Below are 18,369 nucleotides of genomic sequence, written 5' to 3'. Positions count from 1 at the left end.
ATGGAATCACAAAAGACAGAAATGCCAAGGCAATTCTGAGGAACAAAAACCAAGCAGGAGGCATATCTCTCCCAGACTTCAGGCAATATTACAAAGCCACAGTCATCAAGACAGTGTGGTACTGGTACCAAAACAGACAGACAGACCAATGGAACAGAATAGAGAACCCGGAAATAAACCCAGACACCTATGATCAATTGATCTTTGACAAAGGAGAAAAGAGTATAAAATGGGAAAGAGTCTTTTCAGCAGGTATTGCTGGGAAACCTGGACAGCCGCACGTAAATCAAGGAAACTAGAACACACCCTCACACCATGCACAAAAAAAAAAACTCAACATGGCTTAAAGACTTAAACATAAGACAAGACACCATCAAACTCCTAGAAGAGAACATAGGCAAAACATTCTCTGACATCAACCTTCAAAATGTTTTCTTAGGTCAGTCTCCCAAGGCAACAGAAATAAAAACAAAAATAAACCAATGGGACCCAATCAAATTTAGGATCTTTTGCACAGCAAAGGAAACCATAAAAAAGGGCAACCTATGGAATGGGAGAAAATGGTTTCAAATGATGCAACTGATAAGGGCTTAATCTCTAAAATATACAGACAATTTATACAACTCAACAGCAAAAAAACTAACAACCCAGTTCAAAATGGGCAGAAGACTGAATAGATATTTCTCCAAAGAAGATGTACAGATGGCCAACAAGCACATGAAAAAATGCTCAACATCATTGGTTATTAGAGAAATGCAAATCAAAACTGCAATGAGGTACCACCTCACTCAAGTCAGAATGGCCATTATTAACAAGTCAACAAAAAGCAAATGCTGGAGAGAGTGTGGAGAAAAGGGTACCTTCCTTCACTGTTGGTAGGAATGTAAATTGGTACAACCACTATGAAAAACAGTATGGAGGTACCTTAGAAAACTAAATGTAGAGCTACCATTTGACCCAGCAATCCCACTCCTGGGCATATATCCAGACGAAACTTTCATGCACACCTATGTTCATTGCAACACTATTTACAATAGCCAAGATGTGGAAATAACCTCAATGTCCATTGACAGATGAATGGATTAAGAAGGTTCCATACACAATGGAATACTACTGAGCCATAAAAAAGAACAAAATAATGCTATTTGCAGCAACATAGATGGAACTAGAGGCTCTCCTACTGAGTGAAGTAAGTCAGAAAAAGACAAATACCATATAATATCACATATCCAGAATCTAATATACAGCATAAATGAACCTTTCTACAGAAAAGAACAAGGGGGAGGGAGTGGGATGGACTGGGAGTTTGGGGTTAGTAGATGCAAGTTACTGCATTTGGAGTGGATAAGCAATGAGATTCTGCTGTATAGCAGGGGGAACTATACCTAGTCACTTGTGATGGAACATGATGGAGGATAATGTGAGTAAAAGAATGTATATATATGCGTGTGTGTTTGTGTATATGACTGGGTCACTTTGCTGTACAGCAGAAATTGACAGAACATTGTAAATCAACTATAATAAAAAATGAAAAAGCTGAATTGCACGATGCATACATCGTTTTTCAGTAAGGCTGTTATTTTAAAAAGAAAAACAAAACCAAGGGGAAGGAAATCATGCTTTTGGTGTCTGCAATCCTTCCAGCACGGACGCCCAGCTGCTTCATGATCCTTGGCCAGATCCCGCCACTTGCCTCCCGCCTCTAAGAAACACAAGGTCCAGGCAGCGCGTTCCGGGAGCGAGCGCTGCGGACCGGGCACGTGGCGGCCGAGCAGCGCTCCCCCGGTGCGCGTGGCGCCTCCCCGCCTCCACCGTCTCTCGGTCTCCGGTCTCCGAGGCTCAGGGCGTTGAGGGCGAGTTAGCACGTTCACAACTCTGGCTAAAGTTAGCCGACGCGGATCACGCCTACACACCCCAGGCCCCTGGGCGAGCAGGTGCAGCGAAAACTCTGCGAAGCCTGAGCCTCGCGGCTCTCCGTACCCGACCCCGGCGTGGGCGCGTTCCCGCGCTTTCTAGCGTCAGGGGTCAGAGGACGTGCCCCCGCGCAGGCGCACAAGCCGCGCAGAGGGGTCCTGCCAGCACGTGGGAACTAAAGAAGAGTTTGTTAAGGTGAGAAAGAGGACTTGGAACGACTGACAACCGAAGTGATGCACATACAGGGCTTCTTACCCAGAATACTAAATAGGGAAGTACTGGAGAGCTTCCAGAAATTAAAGATTGTAGGGAAAAAAAAAAAAAAAAACCCACAAAAATCTGGAAAGGAAAGAGCAAGAATTAGAGCAACTGTAAATGGATTGTGAGCCCTTCAAAGCCCGCCTGGAGTCTGTGCAAGAGGACAGCGTGCGAGAGAAGGACAAGCTGGCTCTCCGACAGCAGTGGAATGAAGCAAAGCAGCAGCTCCTGCAGCAGGCAGAGTGTTGCACAGAAATGGGTGCGGCAGCCTGTACCATTTTGTGGGGCGTCTCCAGCAGCGAGGAAGTGGTCAAAGCCATCCTAGGAAGAGATAAAGCTTTGAAGTTTTTCAACATCATTGGTCAAACAATGCAGAGTTTTGTGAAGTCCCTGGATGGGGTCGTCAAGGAGCTGGATTCTGATGAAAATCAGTTTGTTTTTGCTTTTGCTGGAATCGTAACGAAAGTTGCTGCCATCGCTTATGGTGGTGAATTCCTGGTTAACTCAAGTCGGGTCCTCCTGAACACCATACTGCAGCTTCTGGGAGACCTGAGGTCCGGGCAGTGTACCAGACTCAAACTGTGAATGCTGATGTCTCTACAACGTGAGCATCAATTTGAAAGGCTTGAAGTACATTAGCCAGAGTCCAGGATTCATCCCTTTGTTGTCGTGGCTTTTGAGTGATCCGGATGCAGAGTTGTGTCATCATGTGCCAAGACTCATCCAGTCTGTGGTTCTGGAACCAGAAGTCTGCTCCAAGTCGGCCTCGGAGCTTCGGAGCTCCCTGCCCCTGCAGCGCATCCTGGCCGGGTCCAAGAGCCGAAACCCCCGCCTGCAGACCGTGGCCCAGGAGCTCTGAGAGGACCTCCGGGCTCTGGAGCGCGATGCCTAGGGCGCTCTGGTGGCTCGTCTTCGTTCTGAACCTCAGGCCGCCTGCCGTGTGTCACAGATGGCATGATGGGAGTGACTAGAGATGGATGTGGATTGATATGTATCTGTGCAGCTTCCTGCTGGAGGTGAAGGTCCTGCGGGGGATTGGTCACTTTGCTACAGGGGAGCCTGAGAAGGGGTCCTTTCCTCTGTGAGGGCCCAGATCGGCCACACCTGGAAGGGGCCCTGCCTCCTGTGGCTTTTGCTGCTCAGGGACCTCAGACGGCCACTCCCCCTTAAACACCACCCACCCTCCTGGTCAGCAGCTTCTTGAGATACATTTTCTTGAAAAGCAATTCATTCTCTCTCTAATAACCATAATTAACCCCCTGCCTGATTCAATGTTACTTTTAAACCTTTTGGTGAACCTGCTATTTCAGTGACATGGGACATTTTAATTCTATGTTTTTGCGCCTCTTTTTTGAATAAAGAATGTCAGAAGGGTAAAAAAAAAAATTTTTTTTTAAAGAAGAAGAAAAGAAAGAAATACAAGGTCCAGACCCCTGACCTCTGCCCAGGGGCAGAACTCAGGAAGGTGCACCCTGCAGATTCAGGGATGTGTGCCTGCAGCAGAGGGTGTGCCCCGCGTGCTGCAGGGATTCTGGCATGTGTGGTCAGAGTCGCTCTCCTTTGAAAGGCACTTCTCTTTCTACATGAACACAGCCACCCTCATTTCCCCTGACCCCCCAAACCGGAAGAGTAGACCTGCGACACACTGTCTGTCGAAACTCGCCCGTGTGCAGACGCTCAGACGCAGCCACTCTGCAGCGCCCTGTGCTGATCAGACTGTCCCCTGTTTTAATACGACATCGTGCCCCAGGTAGGAGAGGCAGTGGGAGAAGGGGCCGTTATTGCACACGCGGAACCTTTGACAGAGGGTTGCGTGCTCTGTGGGATCTGCTCCAAACCTAGCGGTGTTGTCATGGAAGCGGAACAGGATGAATTTTTAAGTGAAAGAAAGCAGTGAAAATGGCCTCTCGATTACTTTTCTTTTGAGGAAAGAATATATGTGCTTGGGGGAAAAAAAAAACAGGAGAAGTAACAACAGCACGCATTTGTCTAGCTCTCTTTTTCCCCATTTCTATCTGAATGTTTCCTTTATGGACTCCGTGGTCCAGGTCACTTGCATCCAGACAGGGACCCAACCTCACTCTCACTCTCCCCTCCCTGGCCCTTCAAAGTTGGTTCCCTTCTCCACTGGCTCAGAGGTCAGACAACGTAGTTTCTTATTCAACAAGACCTGTTGGAACATGGTATCATGTTTATTATTCAGACTTGGAGTTACTGAGATTTCGAATAATTTGTTTTCAAGCTAGCCATTAATCAGCAACTTTTTAAAAAAAAAGTTTAAATTTAAATATAGTTGATCTACAATGATATGTTAGTTTCATGGGTACAGCAAAGTAATTCAGTACTTTATAACATATACCTATATTCATGTTCTTCTCCCTGACAGCTTATTACAATATAGTGAATAGAGTTCCCTGTGCTATACAGTAGGTCCTTGTTGCTTATCTGTGTTTATATAGTAGTATATGTCTCGTAATCTCAGATTCCTGACTGATGCCTCCTTCCCCCTAGTCACGAACTCTTTATCAAGAAGGTCCAGCTCCAGCAAATGCTGGGCACAACTTGACACCATCAGAGCAAAAGGCCCCCTCCTCCGAAATCTGGGTTTTTGTACTATTTTATGTCGTTGTTCAATCTTTTCTATAATTCAGAGAAATTGTTCATTTTGATCATGGTATCTCTTATCCTATCATGAAACAACTTACCACTTTTTTATTCAATCAGTGATTTCCCACTGACAGGACTCTGCTTCTTGTTATCAAAGCACAGTCCCTAGGAGTTCCCACTGGGGCTCAGGGGTAACAAACCCGACTAGTATCCAAGAGGATGTGGGTTCAATCCTTGGCCTTGCTCAGTGGGTTAAGGATCTGGCATTGCCATGAGCTGTGGTGTAGGTCGCAGATGCTGGTGGATCTGGCGTTGCCTAGGAACGTCCATATGCCACCCCCCAAAAAAACACCCCAAAGCACCGTGCCTAAGGGGTGTTATTTCTTAGGAAATTAAAACGTGGAGAAGCTAGATAGCGCTGCGTGTAAACGAAGGTGCCACCCTGGTATGTATCAGAAGTGTGTGAGTGTGCTTGTGTGTGCCCATGCATTTTGTATTTGCATGTGTGTATTTGTGTGCATGTGTGTGAATACCTGCGTGTGAATGTGCAGATCATGATGCAGTGCCCTTTGGCGGAAGCAATAAAATGTCTTGGTCTATCATTGACCTGATCAATGGAGCTGCCTCCTCTTAATGACAGGACACACCTCTGCCTTCCTTTCTCTCTCTCCCTCCCTCTCTCCCCCACCTCCTCTCTGCCAGACTTTAATTCTTAGCCCCTCCCACTCTAGCATTTGTTTGGACTCAGCCTTCCCCTCCCCACGCTCCTTCCCAGGAAGGTGTCCAGGGGAGGAAACAATCGCCTAATGTGACCGTTGAGGCCTCTCTGGGTTCCTGCTGGCCCTGGGTCCGAGCTGACGTGGTCTGGGGGTTTTCTCGCTGGGTTGCTGGAGGCTCCCGCTGATGTCGGTGCCCAGTGATCAGGTATCCATCCTCCCTCTGCTCCTTCAGGGCCTGGGGACCCCTCAGGAGGTCCCAGTGCCCACTTTGTCCCCAAGGTTCAGTGAATGTGTCTGGACATCTGGTTCTGCCTCTCTGTAACCCCTTGGCATTCATCCCCCCTGGACACACCTCCGGGACATGGAGGGGGGTTCCGAGGGCAAGGGAGCCCCTCTCTTCCTGCCTGGCCCTGCAGCGCCACCAGGGATGCTACACGTGGCTCGTCCTCCAGGTGGCGCTCGGGGGATGGAAACCTCCCAGCTGGTGAGATGCAGCAGGTCCTAAGGTGCCCACGCGGGTCTGCGGCCCCCGTCACTTCGAGCTGGCCGACCCTGGTCACATTAATCTCAGTCCCTTGTTTCTTCAAGAAAAATGGGGACACTCTGTGGAGGGTTCCATACAAGGATTCAACGTGCTTACCTAAAACTGAAATCTCAATCGCACTTTTGTAAGAGCTGCCTGGATCTAGGTTGAACTTTTAAAATATTCTTAAGATATATAATAACATTTTAAATACCAGACCTGTAACAGGCATGCAGGTTTCTTACGTTTCTATTTTTAAAGAACAATAAAAGATGGAAAAAATGAGAGCTGGACACTGGCGCCTCCTCGTGGACTTTCAGGGGAACTTTCCCTTTGTAATCAGAATGGAAACTGGCTCCACAAGCTGGAAGGTGACCCCAAGAAGCAGGCTCGGTGAGGGGGTTCCCGCGACCCCATATGCTGGGAGGCACAGCTGGTCCCGCTCTAGGGAAATGGTCCTGCAGATCCCAAGAGTTTCTTTGTTGAGCCAGCATGGGGTGGCCTGTTTAGAAGCCCTGTATCATCAGCAACAATGCTAAATAATCAAGTGGGTAGCTGTGAACTCACTTAACTCTGTGTGAACTGACTTTAGGAAATGACATAGGGACCTGGGAATGGAGGAGGGATATTTTGTATAACACAGCCACGGGGCCCGCCCACGTGTCCGTGATCAGTGGTCAGGAGAGAGGCGTGAGGTCTTGCAGGCTTGGGATTCAGAGCGCGCTGGGCGGACTGACCTGAGGCACGTGGAACAGAAGATGGAGAGCAGACTCGGGCAGATATGGGGCTCCGCTTTCTGCACACCCAAGTCAGGGGCTCTGGGGCCACAGCCACTAAGGCAGCCACATTCTTATCTGAGTGAAGGCTGTCCCGCTGTCCGAATGTGTTTCATCTGTGTAACTATTACAGCCAATAGACCCCAACGTGTAAAGACTCAGGTGATAGGAATTAGTTCCTCTTTCCAAGTAAACAGGTGAATCTGACTCCAGCTCAGCAGGGAGATGATTTAAAATACCGTATATAATGAGAAAAAGAATGTGTATATATGTATGACTGGATCACTATGTTGTACAGCTGACATTGACACAATACTGTAAATCAGCTATACTCTAATAAAAAGAATAATAAAATACCGTGTATTAATTTTTTAATGTGAGGGAAAATGAGGGAGATGAGGAAATGCCTGTCAATGAAAAGATACTTTGCTCCTCACAGTTCCCAGGAGGAAGGGGCATGCATGCCACCCACCAGGGCCTCATGGGGAAGCCCTAGAGGCTGAAAGAGATGGAGTGAAGGAAAAAAGTGGGCAAGAACCTTTACTGTATCGTCCATGAGAAGGAACAGGTAGGGAAGGGTAAGCAGGCTTGGGACTGGTGGGTTTAATGATTTCAGTGCCTTTCTTGGGTGGAGAGGGTGTCCCTAGTTGGCCATTACCTGGCCCTGGGGTGACAAGGGCAGGTGGATAGTCGCCCAGACTGAAGTCCCATAAAGAATATGGTGGGGGTGAGGATTCTGGATTGGTTGTGTTGGGAGGGGGGGTTATTGGTTTTTTTGTTTATAAGTACACCCCAGGAAGAAGATTCTTGCAATGCAGGAGGCCAGAGGCCAATGTAAGTGACTCAGGCATACAATCAGGTTATCTAGGAAAAAGCATGTCTAGTGCCACCCTTAAAATTAAATGTCCAGTTATTTTACCAGCAAAAGGAGTTTATTTAGGAATGGCAGAGGAATTGCTATTCAGGAACTCAAGCTATTGCAAAAAACAGTGAAGTCCAGAGAACAAGGGAACAGTTTACAGAGACAAAGGAAGAAGCTGGAAGGGGCAGCTTTGAATAAAAGTCCCTTGGAGGAAAGCAAGAGTTCAGAGCACTGATGGTTTTTCATTGATTCAGCTGTGGCTGATTCTCATTAGCACATCTTTTACAGTTTTCTCATTGGCTGGGCTGTAGTGTTTCTCATTAGCTGGGCTGTGGCTGTTTCTCATTAGCTGGATGTTGTAGTTTTCTCATTGGCTGGGTTATAGCTATTTCTCATTGGCTGGGCTGTGGCTGTTTCTCATTGCTGGGATGGTGCAGTTTTCTCATTGGCTGTAGTGTGACTGTTTCTCATTGGCGGGGCTGTGACCATGTCTCATTGGCTGGGCTGTGGCTGTGTCTCATTGGCTGGTATGTTGCAGTTTTCTCATTGGCTGGGCTGTAGTGTTTCTCATTGGCTGGGCTGTGGCTGGGCAGGGAGGAAAAAAATTCCTTATTCTACTGGCTGAAAAGTAAGCTTCTTCCTGCCTAGGAACATAAACTAAGCTGCAGCTGAGCTAATTCTCCTTCAGGGATTCCCAACTTCATTTAAAGTGATTTCTTTATTAATTTTCACAGCAACATATGCATCTAGGACACATGTTAAAGCATTACCTTTATGTAAACTTAAAACATGACTAATACAAGGGATACAGCAGGCTGCACACCATAGTCATCCCAGGAAACAGGGGCCCCACTCAGTGTTTTTCCAAGGTCACCCATGGCATCCACATCCATCAGGAGAAGGAAGAGCAATGAGAATCTTGTATGGTAGGTTTTTCGGCCAGACCTGGAAGCAGCTCCATCCATTCCTGGTCACACAGTGCTGGCTAGACTTCATCCCAGGACACACCTAACTTCAAGGGAGTCTGGAGAGACCATCTCGTCTCACTGGGACCTCAGGAAGTCAGGACACGGTGCTGGTGAGTAGCCATAGTCCTGTCACACGTAGGCCACCTGTCATTTTGGGCACCTGGGGTTCACAGAGGGCTGGGGCTGTTTCTAGTCTCCGCTGCTTCCTACCCAACCTCCTCTTATGTAGAGGCACTGGAGAGTGCAGAAATTTGACTGTCAAACATTCAGCATTTCACAAACTAGTGGGAGAAACACTCCTCCAAGGAGATACTTGGAATTCAGAGTGAAATATTAGGAGATACTTGGAATTCAGAGTGAAATATTCAAGCACCAAGGAAGCCCATGAATAGAAGCAGTGCTGAGGACTGACACCCACTCAGATGGAATAACACCCACAAAGAGGTCCATGTCCTAAGCCCTTGAACCAGTGGGTGTGCTTCTTAGGTGACGAAAGGGTCTTCGCAGGTGTGATTGGTTAAGGCTCTCAAGCAGGGGAGGGGAGCCTGGTTATTCCAGGTGGACCCAATGTAATCACAAGGATCCCTGCAAACAGGAAGCAGGAGGGTCAGAGAGAGGGAAGGAGCGGAGACCACGCAAGCAGGAGTCCTGGTCAGAGGGAGTTTGGAGAAGCTCCAGGGCTCCTTGAAGACGGAGGAAGGGGCCACAAGCAGAGGAATGCAGATGGCCTTTGGCGCTGCAAAAGGTAATGGAATGGATCCTGCCCTGGAGCCCCCAGAAGGAACACAGCCCTTGGTTTTAGCCCAGGTTAGCTGATTGCAGACTCCTGACACCCTGACGTGTAGAATATTAAGGTGTGTTGTTTGGTGCCCTTAGTGAGGAGGCATTTGTTCCAGCAGCAATTGCAAGCTTTTGGGAAAAACAGCCTCCAATCCCAAGCCTGAAGGGCGTTAGCCAGATGAAGGAGTGAAGCTCAGATCAAGGACACTGTCCTTCAGCTGATGGGACCTCTGGTGTTTGGCGAGTGCATGGCGTCCAGTAGGAATGGAAAACGGAGAACTTTAGTTCCTCTGAGTGGGACCTAAAGCTTGTGCCCTGGGGTCTCATCACCGCCTTTGCCAGGCCACACGTGTCCGTGTGCGGGTGTGTGCATGTGTGCGTTCCTACAGTGTGTGTGTGTGTGTAGGGGTGTGTGTCTGGGCAAACGTGCGTGCCTTCGTGGGCATGTGCCTCACTCTGTGCCTCGACCCAGACCCAAGTCCCCTCAGACGTCTCCTCCCTTGTCCCCGAGTCACACACTCAGATCAGAAAACACTGACGCCCGATTCTCTGGTTCCCCTCACTAGGGACGGAGGGACTGTGGGTGGAGAGACTGGGACCCAGGACCTGTGAAGCCCAGCTCCACACACACAGGGCTGAGGCAGTTGGGCCTGTGGGAACATTTATTACTGAGGAACAAGGTGAAGCATGTTCCAGAAGACGTGGTCTGTGCTATTGGCTGCATAAGTACACCCCAGGGTCAAGGTCAACAGCTGAAGCCTGGGAATTTCATCAAGTCAGCTGAGAGGACAGTTAAAATGGATCTCCGGGGACAGGGGGGGATTCATAGGATACGTCTGGAATCAGCTGGGTGACTGTAGGACCACCGCTGGGTCTCCGGAAACAGCCAAGGGACCCCAGCTGGGTCTCTAGAAGCAGGTGCTACACATTCTCTCCAAGGAGCTAGTTGACTGTGGGAGGGACCACATGGCTGCTGAATCTTCTAGATGATGATCAGGGCTGTGGGGACTCCAGCTCTTGCCTCCAGGAGACCTGACAGGATGACTGTCCAGAAAGGGCAAAACCCTCCAAATATCCACCTCAGGCTTTTGTAAGAGTGACTCGCGGTGTCTTTGCTACAGAGGCCAGGGGGGCTTGGGGTCAGTGTCTGGAGATGGCTGCGTATGTGCTGGACTCGGCTGCGGGCTCTGTGGACGGCGGGGTCACAGCTCTGGCCACCCTCTGTGTGAGGGTCCGGTGGTCCAGCTGGGCATATGTCACCTCCTGCGGGTCAGCAGGGGTCTGGGGAGAGAGACCAGGGTGAGTAGCAGTGGCCAAGGTGAGGGAGGGGCGCTGGGAAGGGAAGGCTGTGGTGGCCAGCCTCCAAGTCTCCCCCCCACCCAAGAGGCCGCCTCCTGAATCACCACTGTGTGGTCCCCTCCCCCGGAGAAGCAGGCTTGGTCTGTGTGGCCAGCAGAATATGGCAGTGAGGCCATGTCACCTACACGTGAGGCCACAGAAGACATTGTGGCTTTCGCCCTTCCCTCCCCAGGGCCCCTCTCTCTGGGGGAGCCTGGCTGCCATGCAGTCACCCGTGTGCTGCAGCCCAGGGAGTGAGCCACCTTGGAAGCAGACCCTCCAGCCTGAGTCCAGCCTTGAGCCAAATGGAGCCCTGCTTGGCATCTTGACAGCAGCCTCATGACAGAGCATCAGCCAGCACCACCCACCCATCTGCTTCCACATCCCTGGCCCAGGAAACTGAGCTAATGCCACCAAGCTGCTAGCTGTTCGGTGTTTTGGTCACAGCAACAGGCGACTAACACAAGGACTTACCGAAGCTTCCATCTCTCTGTCCTTCTCAGGAAGTCTGTGGACAGTGGCCGGGTCTGGAGAGGACAGGACAGGGGAGCTGTTCTCTGGGGCAAACTCACCTGAAACCTCACAGCTTCCTATTTGGTCTTGCCCCACCCCCACCCCCATCTAGAACAGAATGCCCCCAAACTTGCTCCCTGCACATGGCTTTCTGGATGGCAGTGAATGCCCCCTTCCCCTCCCAGACCTGTCCCACCCTTGTCTGTACCTGGTGTCCCATCTAGGACGTCAACAGCTGGGCTGAGCCTGCGGAGAAAGAACAGTGAGCCCTGAGAGCTGCCTGGAGGCGGAGGGCTAGGGGGCTGGGGGTCATTCCCAGAGTCCTCACCTCTCCTGGGGCTCTGGCTCCTTGCCTTTGCTTCTGGGGGGCCCTGAGGAGAGTCAGGTGTGAGTTGAGATGAGACGGCTTCTTCCCAGAACCCCAAACAGCCTGCCCAGGTCACCCCACCCGGTTCCTGAGACCTACCCTGTTTCCTCTGATGCCAGCGCTGGAGGAGGAGGAGGACCAAGAGGAGGAGACAAAGGAGAAAGGCTGCAGAGACCCCGATGAGAATGTAAACATGCTCTGTCCATGGGCCTAGGGGAGCAGGGAAGACGGAACCGGATAAGCAGCAGCGTGCATTTATCCAGCACCTGCTGCATACCACCACACACTGGCTGCTTGTCATGTTCACAAATCTCTCAGATGCCCAACAGTCCCAAGGCCCAGGAGTCATTTCCCCACTTACAAAACTGGGGTTTGGGGGCTGAAGTCCTCTGTCCACAGGGCGTGGGCAGAGCTGGAATATGACCCATACCCAAGCCATTCCCCCTTTGCCCAGAAGGCACAGGCCAGGTCCTGCTTCTCTGTGCCCATCACTCACCGGGATTGTTTCCATCCTGTGAATGCGTCCGTGTGTCTCCTAGGAATGAGGCATCAGGAGGACATGGGTCAGAGGCCTGAGCTGGACAGCAGGCTCCTGAGTCCCCCCTCTCCCCACGGGTCTCCCTGGTCCCCGGACCCGGACCTGCTCCCTCTAGAACAGCCCCGTGGCACAGTCTGTGCGGTTGACATGCTCTACTTCTGGGCTGTCCGCTCTGGTAACCACACGTGACTGCTGCCCTTGAAATTTAAGTGAAAGAAACTGAAACGTCAGGTCGCCAGGGGCAGGAGCAGCGAGTCGCGGGGCAGCTCGGTGGTGCCACCAGGCTAATGCCACCCTCACTGGGTGATGAGCACCTGCAGCGTCCCCTTCCCGCGGGAGGTGGTGGGGGCAGCGCCGCTCTCCCCCGTCTTCCCCCCTCGCAGAGACGGACACCCGGTAGGAGGGCCCAGGCACAGGCATCCTCAGCTCTGCCTCCCGTTTTCACAGCTCCCCTTGATGCGGTGGAGCTGCTCTCCTGGGATTGAAGACGCCAAGACCCAATGTCCCGGAGCTGCCCGCCGAAGCCACGAGGTGAGCAGGTGAGACAGTTGCCCGCCAGCCCGGGGCTGGACTCCGCGCATGTGCTGTAGGGCCTGCTCCTTTACCGTACACCTTCTAAGGGCGCGGCACCACCCATTTCACAGGTGAGTCAGCAGAGGTCTTGGGGGCTAGTCCACCCACTCGGTCTGAGCCCCGCCTCCCCTCCCTCCTGCTGCTTCAGAGGCTAAGTTCTCAATATCCTACTTAAGGCAGAAAACTTCATTTCTTGGAGCATCCTGCCCTCAACACCGTGTTGCTCGTCCACCATCCACGGGCCCACCCTGTGTTTTAACACCTCTGCCCTGCTTCACTGCCTTGTGACATTTATTACAGTTTAAAATAGTATTTATATTTTACAAATAAAAATAATATATATCAATATATTTACATCTATATATTACATATCATATAACTATAATGTATACTGAATATACAGTTAAATTGTTTTAACCCACATATGCATAATTTAATTTACATAGATTTAGTTATACATAATTTAAAAATATAAAGTGTAAGCTCTACATATCAATTATATCAACTATACATGTAAATTATGGTAAATATACTATCACATATATATTATAGTAATTCATACTACATGATAATATGTACAGACATATAACACTGTATGCGTTATTCATATGTATTAATATATTACTTCGATATTTGCTATAGTGTAAGTATATTCTGTTTAAATTATAAGTCTGAAATTTTACATTGAAAATGTTATGTTTATATTCTATATGCCCATATATCCTTATGTGCATTTCTATTGTTCATTTTAATTAATTCTTCCATTAATGTTTGGGAGGCCAGAGACCCCTTCTCATTCACGTGTGCATCAACCCCACAGCAGGAGGGTGTCTGGTGCACAGGAGGTGAAAAGAAAATAGTCCTAAGATCAGTACTGCTGGGCCGCCCCGACGTAAGCACAGGTCCTGTGTCCCAACTGCGGGGTCCTTGTATTTATTGCGGGTTTTGCCCGCGAGAAGCCGGGATGCGGAAGGTGTGGTCATTCACTCAAGGGCCCAGAGCTGGGAAGGCAGGACCGGAATCCTAACCCTGATGCTGGCAGTTCGGTGTCTTGGAGGCATGAAACGGGGAGGGAGGTGGAGGGGTGACTGAGCTGCCCACCCCCACCACCACCAGCAGCAGCGGGTTCAGGACGCTCTGAGAGGGGGGCTCTCCCTCCTTCTAGGCTGTTCAGGCAGAACCTTCAAGAAGCCTCTTCTCTCTCCCAGGAGATGAGCTATTAGCTTCCTTCTTTCAGTGCAGAGGGGCCAGCGGTGGAACCTGCCCACTAGGGGGCAGCGCAGAGCTGCGCCCAAACCCCAAGGATGGGGTCTGGATGCCCTGGGTTGGGTCTGCCCCTTGTGCCTTTGCCCAAGAAACTTTAACCTCCTTTCTGCCTCTTAAAAGGAGTGGTGGCTCTTAGAAAGCCTGGGACGTCCCTCCATGGTGGGCTCGGTGGCATTACTGCCGCCAGGTGCCCGGTTATAGGGTTATCTCTATCCTGTGGGTGTTAAGAGTGTCCTTGTGAATATCAGGGACCCGGCAGTGCCCTGGGCAAGCCATGCCCTTCCCAGGGCCTCACCAGTCCCTGATCCAAGCCCAGGGCAATGGGCCTGATCCCCAGCACAGAGCCCCCCAGAAACCCCAACAGGCTGAGGTCAGCTACTCACCAGCTGAGGAGGAGGGCTCCGTGTGGGGGGAGCTGAAATCCCCAGGGGGTCCTGTGATCAGGGGCGGGAGAAGGCTTTAGACAGGCGTGAAGGCGAAGGAGTGTGTGTATGAGAGGGACCACGGGGCTTGGGGGGCCAGCAGGGGGCCTGTGGGCAGAGGACACAGCTGGGGACAGCAGCCTGGGGCCACCCTGAGGGCAGAGCAGAGACGTCCTCACCTGTCAACACCAGCTTCAAGGTCTCACTGGACTCAGACCAAATGCCACTTTGATGATAGAGGCACTGATAATTCCGGACAGTGTCTTCACTTACAGCAGCGATGGGGAACCTGGCCGCTGTCTGGTGTGGACCAATTTGAATCGTGTTACTCTCATCCTCGTACTTATGCGTATTCTCCTTGTACTGCAGGCGGAATGTCTCAGCCCCAGCAGGGCCCTGGCACACGATGGTCACAGGCTGTCCCCAGGGGACCACAGGGCCTGGCTCAGCTGTGATGGAGGGCCTGGGCAGGGACCCTAGGAGGGGAGAGCAGAATCTCAGGCTCCGTTATGAGGAATTCAACACACAACACAAGTCACTCCTTTTACTGGCTCCATTCATTTTTTCTTTTTTTTTTAAGAAACTCACCAAGTTGTGCAGCCTTCACCACAATCCAATTTTAAAGTGTTTCCACCATCCTCCCCAAACCCTCCCACGCCCATTCTACCGAGTCAGTTCCCATCCCTGCAGCTATGTTCCCACTTGACTTAAGGACCCGAGACTTGGTCCCAGCTTGCTCCGTGCAACACAGGGGTCAGAGCAGGCTGCGGCCCCCAGGGCATGTCTGCTTCAGGGGCAGCTCCCCCACTGCCCAGGCCACTCTGGGGGGACAGCAGGGGCTGGGAGGGAGGCCCAGGCTGGGAATGACCCCGTCACTCCAGGGACAAGGAGAACAGGAGTGTGTGTGGGCAGGACTGCTCTGGGCTGGTGTGAAGGCAGCTGCGAGTCCCCCTGGGATTGTATGGGGTGAGGAGCGCGCATGCAGAGCTGCAGTGGAGGTGAGGGCTGAGGGGGAGCTGGGGAACAGAGCCCAGCGGGGGAGGGTCCCCGTGTCCAGGGCAAGGCCTCCATGAAGCAGCCCTCCCTGGGTTTCTGTGTATTTCCACCTTCATCTCCGCTCATTTCCATTTCCTGGGGATGGAGGCTCTGGAAACCCCGTCTGTCTCATCTAGGCTGGGGGCAGGGGAGAGGGCTTGCTGCCCTGAAAGGGGAAGTTGGCCTCCCCTTCAGCAAGACGCCCCTAGAGGCAGGGCGCTGGCAGGGCTCACTCACTCCTCCACTGGCTCTTTGTGTCCTTCCACCCCGTCTTAGGTCCCCTCTGCCCCTTTACAGATGCCTCCGTGTACCCCTGGTCCCACAACCGTGAGACACACACGCGATCCCTGCCTTCTTCGCGGGGCTGAAAGTCTCGAGGGAGGACGGCCGTTGATGAATAATTGTGCAAATCCCCGTGTCCAGACTGTGGTGTGTGCCCTCGGGCGCGTGTGGGAACCCCAGGGGCAGACGGGAGGCAGAGCTGCCTCCGCGGGGAGGTCGGAGGGCGCCGGTCCCCAGCTGAGAGCTGAGGTCCAGCAGGAATCACCCAGGCTGGGGGTGGGCACGCGGGGCAGGCAAGGCACAAACACCGGGTCCGGGTCCGGAGCTGAGGGGGAAGGAGCCACGAGAGAGAGAGAAAGAAAAGCGAGGAGACCTGTGAGCCAGCGGGGCTGGGGACGGGCAGACTCGGACCCAAGAGGGGCGCACGCGGCTCAGTCTATCCAAGATCAGCTGTGAGAGGGCGCTCAGCAAAATGGACATTTTCCCGAAAACAGAAACCGCTGGATGCAGTCATTCGACCCTAAGAATTATCATACAAAACCCAGCACCGGGTGATGCGCTAGGAGTGGGGGGCTGGAGAAGCGGGACCCGGGAGGACTCCCGGTCGGTCGGGTTCTGCCCTGGGCGAGGTCGCGCCCTCCGCGCAGGGGATGCAGAGGGAGATCTGGGCTCGCGGGCTCAGCCTGGTCCTGCGGGATCTGAACCTTCTCTGCGGGGCCCTGAGAGCAGCGTGGACAGCGAGGGAGAGACGGGGCGGCTTAGGCCTGGGGGTTGCTGGCAATTCCGGGACTATGTCAGCTGCCAGGTGCCCTCTGCCCCCCAGGGTCGGCACACGCTGTCGTCGGGCTCAGCCTTTGGGGGCCAGGAGGGGTGGGGAGAAGACTCACCTCGGCACGTGCGGATCATCTGGCCCAGACAGAGCGCTGCAAGGGAAGTTCTAGTGAGAAAAACGCCCACTGCGCCTTTCTTCGCGGGGCTGTGGCCAAGGGGGCTGGAGGAGCCTGCGGGGGGCGTCATCCTCGTAACTTCCAGCCCCCTCCCCCACATCGCCTCGGAGCACAAGCCCTCTTTCTGCCCCGAAATGGTCTCCAGACAAACCCAGACCCCAGGGTCCTCAGTCTGAATCAACTCCACACCCAGGTACCTGGTTCTAGGACCGACCCTTCTGTGGGCAGACTGAGGGGCAGCCCTGGGTGGGGACCCCTGTGCCCCCCTCGGGTCCCAGAGCCTCCAGGGCTGGGGTCAGGACTGAGCCGGGGAGTGCAGCGTCTCGGCCCCTGAACCACCCCCCACATTCCAGGACTCACTGAAGCACAGGAGGGTGGTGGGATGGGGGGCCATAGCCCAGCCCCTGCAGCGGTGCCCGTCCTGGAGAGATTATGGGGGAAGGACAGAGCCTGCCTGATGACACAAGAGAAGAGGATGTGCTGCCCGGGGGCCCAACTTGGGGTTTCCACACTCAGCGCCTCACACAAAGGGGAAGAGCTCGGCCCCTCCTGTCCTGGCTTCCCGCTCAGGAGACAGAGGCAGGGCCGGGCTTCCAGCAGATGCTCCAATGCTCAGGTGAGGCTGAGCTCCCCTCCAGGTGAGCCTCCCGAGGGAGGAGCCTCTTTCTCTGCCTCTGGGACAAGCAGAGAGTGGGTTTGTGCCCATACTGGCAGAACTGTCCGTCCCAGGACCACACGCCACCACCTGTTCTTGGGGAAGGTGTTACACCCCCGTATCCCCCACTTCCTCATACTTAAAGTGGAAAGTGGGACGTCCCCAGTCCTCCTCCGAGTATTTGATCTAATGTTCAAGTCCCAGCAAGGGAGCGAGAGCATTAAAAAGATCCTACTTGCAGTTCCCGTTGTGGCTCAGTGGGTTAAGATCCCAACTAGTATCCATGATGTTGTGGGTTTGATCCCTGGCTTCACTCAGTGGGCTGAGAATTCAGCGTTGCCGTGAGCTGTGATGTTGGTGGCAGATGTGGCTTGGCTCTGGTGTGGCTGTGGCTGTGGCCTAGGCCAGCAGCTGCAGTTCTGATTCAGCCCCTAGTCTGGGAACTTCCTTATGCTGCAGGGGCGGCCCTAAAAAGAAACACAGATCGTGTTCACGGGGCCCTCTTCCCATCTTCTCCAGGGACATTGGAGCCAGGAAGGCTCCAATCAGCACATGCAAATCCTGAATGGATCAGGAGATAGACCTTGGGAACTGGCCCTGGGCTTGGGGCCAGATGGGGCCCTCAGCCGGATGCTGAAATAAAGAGCAGGACCCAGGGGTGAGGAAGTTTGTGCAGGCGGAGCCCAGTAGGACAGAACCCCTCATGGATGCCCGTGCCCAAGGCCTCTGAGGCCAGGGGAGAGCTGCTTCTCCTGGGGCAGCCGGGGCAGACACTGATGGTGTCTACACAGCAAACATTGCTCAGTTTTCCCTTCCTAACAGAAACCAAGTTTTGTGTGAGTGGTCGTGGTCCAGCCCTGGGGCTGGAGGCTGTAGGGAGTGAGGAAGATGAAGTTTGGGTTAAGGCAGCGCACCAATCCCATTTGCAGTGATGGGTCCAGCGTGGGGCACGTGACCATGTATGTTCAATGCTACTTAAAGCAGAATATATCAGGGTTTCTGGGAATCATGTATAATTATAGTTGA

At 52.5% G+C, this 18,369-nt stretch overlaps 2 protein-coding genes and 1 long non-coding RNA gene across 4 annotated transcripts; 2 read left to right on the top strand and 1 right to left on the bottom strand.

Moving 5' to 3' along the window:
• Positions 1-2,241: 2,241 nt before the first annotated feature.
• On the top strand, positions 2,242-3,059 carry LOC125134321 (heat shock factor 2-binding protein-like). The gene has a single exon (XM_047793431.1). The coding sequence runs from the start codon at positions 2,290-2,292 to the stop codon at positions 2,755-2,757; it is 468 nt and encodes a 155-aa protein (XP_047649387.1). The 5' UTR covers positions 2,242-2,289; the 3' UTR covers positions 2,758-3,059.
• A 536-nt stretch (positions 3,060-3,595) lies between these two features.
• On the top strand, positions 3,596-9,803 carry LOC125133598 (uncharacterized). Its single transcript, XR_007136477.1, has 4 exons — positions 3,596-3,922; positions 7,237-7,365; positions 8,590-8,737; positions 9,223-9,803. It is a non-coding gene; the product is annotated as an uncharacterized LOC125133598 (long non-coding RNA).
• A 251-nt stretch (positions 9,804-10,054) lies between these two features.
• Positions 10,055-17,207, bottom strand: LOC125133597 (leukocyte-associated immunoglobulin-like receptor 1). 2 transcript variants are annotated; one of them, XM_047791904.1, is made up of 10 exons: positions 17,049-17,207; positions 16,629-16,664; positions 14,604-14,900; positions 14,386-14,436; positions 12,122-12,160; positions 11,725-11,835; positions 11,587-11,629; positions 11,467-11,504; positions 11,220-11,272; positions 10,055-10,688 (listed from the first exon to the last, which is right to left on the bottom strand). In XM_047791904.1, the coding sequence occupies exons 1-10, from the start codon at positions 17,080-17,082 to the stop codon at positions 10,548-10,550; spliced, it is 843 nt and encodes a 280-aa protein (XP_047647860.1). In that variant the 5' UTR covers positions 17,083-17,207; the 3' UTR covers positions 10,055-10,547. The 2 variants fall into 2 exon arrangements, with proteins under 2 accessions (XP_047647860.1, XP_047647861.1); XM_047791905.1 differs by lacking the exon at positions 14,386-14,436.
• Positions 17,208-18,369: the final 1,162 nt, after the last annotated feature.

Source organism: Phacochoerus africanus, chromosome 8 (assembly GCF_016906955.1).
Source record: "Phacochoerus africanus isolate WHEZ1 chromosome 8, ROS_Pafr_v1, whole genome shotgun sequence".
NCBI lineage: Eukaryota > Metazoa > Chordata > Mammalia > Artiodactyla > Suidae > Phacochoerus > Phacochoerus africanus.
The sequence above is the reverse complement of the archived record's forward strand: the minus strand, read 5'-3'. Positions and strand labels throughout refer to the sequence as shown.

What these genes read in the sequence shown, in the direction of transcription:
- LOC125133597 (XM_047791904.1), bottom strand. Translation starts at nt 17,082, where the DNA reads ATGGCCCCCCATCCCACCACCCTCCTGTGCTTCA. An exon ending in CTGGCATCAGAGGAAACAGG is followed by an intron (nt 11,630 to 11,724) that starts GTAGGTCTCAGG and finishes GACTCTCCTCAG; the next exon opens with GGCCCCCCAGAAGCAAAGGC. An exon ending in ACAGAGAGATGGAAGCTTCG is followed by an intron (nt 10,689 to 11,219) that starts GTAAGTCCTTGT and finishes CTCTCTCCCCAG; the next exon opens with ACCCCTGCTGACCCGCAGGA.
- LOC125134321 (XM_047793431.1), top strand. Translation starts at nt 2,290, where the DNA reads ATGGATTGTGAGCCCTTCAAAGCCCGCCTGGAGTCTGTGCAAGAGGAC.